Here is a 3,509-nt window from a genome sequence, read left to right as displayed (position 1 = left end):
CTGAATGTTTCTAATAATTGCATGCGATTTTGTCATTAAACTGTGAAACGTACTTTAAAATGTTCTTGTCTGCAGCAAAAGTCCGATTTGAGCATATAACAGTTTTACAGTAGAAAAAACGTCACTCAAAGTTAAAACAGTTTTGTGCCCTGTCCAGTTCTTAATGTGTGTCAGCACCCTGCTTGTGCTGTTAGATAATCTCCCAGAATGCCACTGGAGCCCCCCCACCCCGTGAACATGCTAAGTATTCATTTGCACATGCTTACACCCCCAACTCTGAGTGAAGCCTCTCCATCATCCATATCGTGCCACTTCTTCTTCCAATCCCCCATACTGGTCTCGTAGCAACAAGCCCTTTCAGAGGAGGTGACAGCATTTGAGTGGGCAACCTCACCTCTACATATAACCTCACCCTGCATACACACACACACCATCCTTTTCTCCTTTTCTTCACCTTCTCTCCTTTTCTACACCATCCAGTGTGAAACAAGATGTGTAATTAGCAGATGGGTACCTGCAGTTTTATAAAAGAATATGATGTACATTTGAACACACTTTGTACTCTGCACCAAAAACAGGAAATTATGCAGAAATATATCACATAAAAGTCTGATTTTGCATTTTCATTGATATGCATTTCATATATGAGAAAACTTTTGTCCCCTTGAGACACACACACACACACAAAAGCACTTTGTTGTGGCAGGATGCAAATCCAGTATTCTGACTCAAGGCTCTGTAAAGCGGTTCACTGGGACGGTAAATGGGGCCTGGTACACGGGTAGGCAGTCCAACAAGGTAAACAAAACCAAGAGCACCAGGCAATCGCGTGGTCAAGCAGATGGTTGAAAAACATAGGAGGCAAGCAGGTCGAGAACAATGGATACAGAGCTGGAGAGAAGGCATAGAGCACATCAATCTGGCGAGGAAGCAGGGCAAAATGAGGAGCTTAAATACACCCAGGTGACGAGGTGCAGATTGGGAGCAGGTGTGCGTGGAACGCACCAGAATGAGGGTGTGGCCAGAGAGAGGGAAACACCCACCACCAAGAAACAGGTGAGACAGACAAGAGAGACAGGGACAAATAAACTCAAGCTGGAAAAAACCCCAACAAGAGAGTAAGTCTATAGAGAACAGAAACATGGCAAAAGCATGAAAACAAAACCAGGCAGAAACTCACATCCTGACAAGGCACGAGATAAGATCATAATACACTAACATAAGAATTGTTTAAAAGTACACTGCTACTTTAATAATGTCAAAGTCATGATCATAAACATGTGCACTTCAGGTTTTTTAAGCCACCCAAACTTTTCACTCCAGCACTCAAGAACAGTGAACGTTTTCACAGTTCATCTTGATTAACTTGCAGTTTGTTAGCTTTGTTGGGAAAACCAAGTGTAAAATCACATTTTCAATCCAAAAAAACACATCACACCAAAAGTAATGTAATGTAATTTTACAATACGGTGCATCCAGGAAGTATTCACAGTGCATCACTTTTTCCACGTTATGTTACAGCCTTATTCCAAAATGGAGTATTTGCATGTTTTCCCCTCAAAATTGTTCACACATCACCCCATAATGACAACACTGCATGGTGAGAATCCAATGACAACACATTTTTTAAAAATATTTACAAACCCTTTTTCAGTGTTATACAGTAAAATTCTTTATAAACTTGGCAGCGCTTCTGACAGATGTCTCAGTTGTTTCCAGCAGAATCAGGTCCTGTGTGATGTAAATGGCGTCACGCTGCGCTGCAGCCTGGAGCCCCACTGACAGCGTGACGTGAGCGCCTGGGGACGCTAAATGGCACGACTTGAAATATCTTCAACCTGCCAGCTCGCTCGCACACTTGCTCGTGCGATCGCCACTCCGCTCGCTGCGCTTCAGCACCACGCTCCGTGGACAGCTCCACCTCCCGCTCCTCCGTCCGTCTGTGGAGAGCAGAGAAACTCCCAACGCACAGCAAAAGCTTCACACTTCTCATTTCCAGAAGTCCACAATGGAAGTGATGGCCATCGATCGGCCTGCAAATATCACTTCTTTTGACTTTGTTGGAGGAGTTCAGCTCCTGCAGGGGGAGGACGTCAGAAGAGCCATGCCCGTGGTGCTGATAGGAATATGCGTGTCAGGAGCGGTGGGGAATCTGCTCCTTCTGCTCATTTTTATTCGCGATTTCAGAAACAAAAAGGGGTCAGAGGTGAAAGCTCTCCTGTCCTCTCTGGCCGGCACGGACTTGGCCATCCTGTTGCTGTGCGCCCCTGTGCGCGCGGTCACATACTACAAACAGACGTGGACCTTGGGGAGTTTCGTCTGCAGCACCACAGACTGGTTCCAGCACTCGTGCGTGGTTGCAAAAAGTTTAGTCTTCGCCGCCACCACCAGAGCCAAGCACACGCTGGGTTCGGGTGCCTCGACGGGAAGCTGCTACAGCCCGATGTGGATCCACGGAGCCCTGATGTTTATTTGGGTCGTGGCCATGATGTTTCCCATCCCGCAGCTGCTTTTCGCCTCTTTGCTGCAGTACGATACCGACACCGTGTGCGTCTTTGACGTCCCAGTGTGCGCGTCTGCATTCATGAATCTCTTCTACAAGATCTACCCAACTGCAACTTTTGTGGTGCCGGTTATCTTCACCTTGGCGTTCTACACCAAAACCCTTTACACGGCGGTGAACCACGCGCCCAGCGCGCACCACCTGAGCAAGGTGACGCTGGTTCTGCTGTGTCTGAGCGGCGCGCACGGCTTCCTGCTGCTGCCGGAGTGGGCCACGTTCACCTGGACCAGACTTGGCTACAACAACCCCCCCGTGGGTCTGATAATCTCCACGCAGGTACTTCTTTACGCGAGCAGCGCGCTCTCCCCGCTCATCATCATGACCATGTACGACGACGTGCGCACTGGACTGATTGCCATCTGCTCCCTCGGAACTTGCAGACGAGCCAAACGAGCCCCGGAGGACACCTGCGCAAAAACGGAGGGGAACGGAGCGGAGGTCGGTTCCGCCAACGCGCTGGTCAGCGCCGTCTCGAACGAGAAGTCGACGGCTTTAATCCCGGACGTGGAACACTTTTGGACAGGGCGCAGGAACACGTGCGCGGAGGTGCAGAACGACCCGGTTCCGTGGGAGACAGAGGCGAAAATGTTATAGAGGATCACAACCGCGTGGAAACTGCAGTGGACTGTTTGTTGTCGTAAGCTTATTAGATGCATATTAAACTTTATGCCGTTTTGATGTGTAAACTCTTGGATTCTCGCCGCGCACTGCTCGTAGATCAGTTTATTAAAGCGAAGAACGATCCAGGACACCGACGCATCAAATAATTTGTTGTGCTCGTGTATGTGCACATTAAAACGTGCTCAGATGTGTATCCCTTTTAAAACTCATTGCTTTAATAACAGATATGTGACGCAAAATTACTCAATTTAATTCAAAGAGATCAAACGCAAATGTAGGCTAAAGTGTGTGTGTGTGTGTGTGTGTGTGTGTGTGTGTGTGTGTG

The 3,509-nt window shown here is 48.0% G+C and overlaps 1 protein-coding gene across 1 annotated transcript; it reads left to right on the top strand.

Annotated features, from left to right (window-relative positions):
• Positions 1-1,984: 1,984 nt before the first annotated feature.
• Positions 1,985-3,159, top strand: LOC117532163 (G-protein coupled receptor 151-like). Its single transcript, XM_034195456.1, has one exon. The coding sequence runs from the start codon at positions 2,009-2,011 to the stop codon at positions 3,155-3,157; it is 1,149 nt and encodes a 382-aa protein (XP_034051347.1). The 5' UTR covers positions 1,985-2,008; the 3' UTR covers positions 3,158-3,159.
• The last annotated feature ends 350 nt before the right edge of the window (positions 3,160-3,509 follow it).

The sequence above is a fragment of the Thalassophryne amazonica genome, chromosome 19 (assembly GCF_902500255.1).
Source record: "Thalassophryne amazonica chromosome 19, fThaAma1.1, whole genome shotgun sequence".
In the NCBI taxonomy this organism is placed as follows: Eukaryota; Metazoa; Chordata; class Actinopteri; order Batrachoidiformes; family Batrachoididae; genus Thalassophryne; species Thalassophryne amazonica.
Note: the sequence above shows the minus strand (reverse complement) of the source record. Positions and strands in the feature narration are given on the sequence as shown.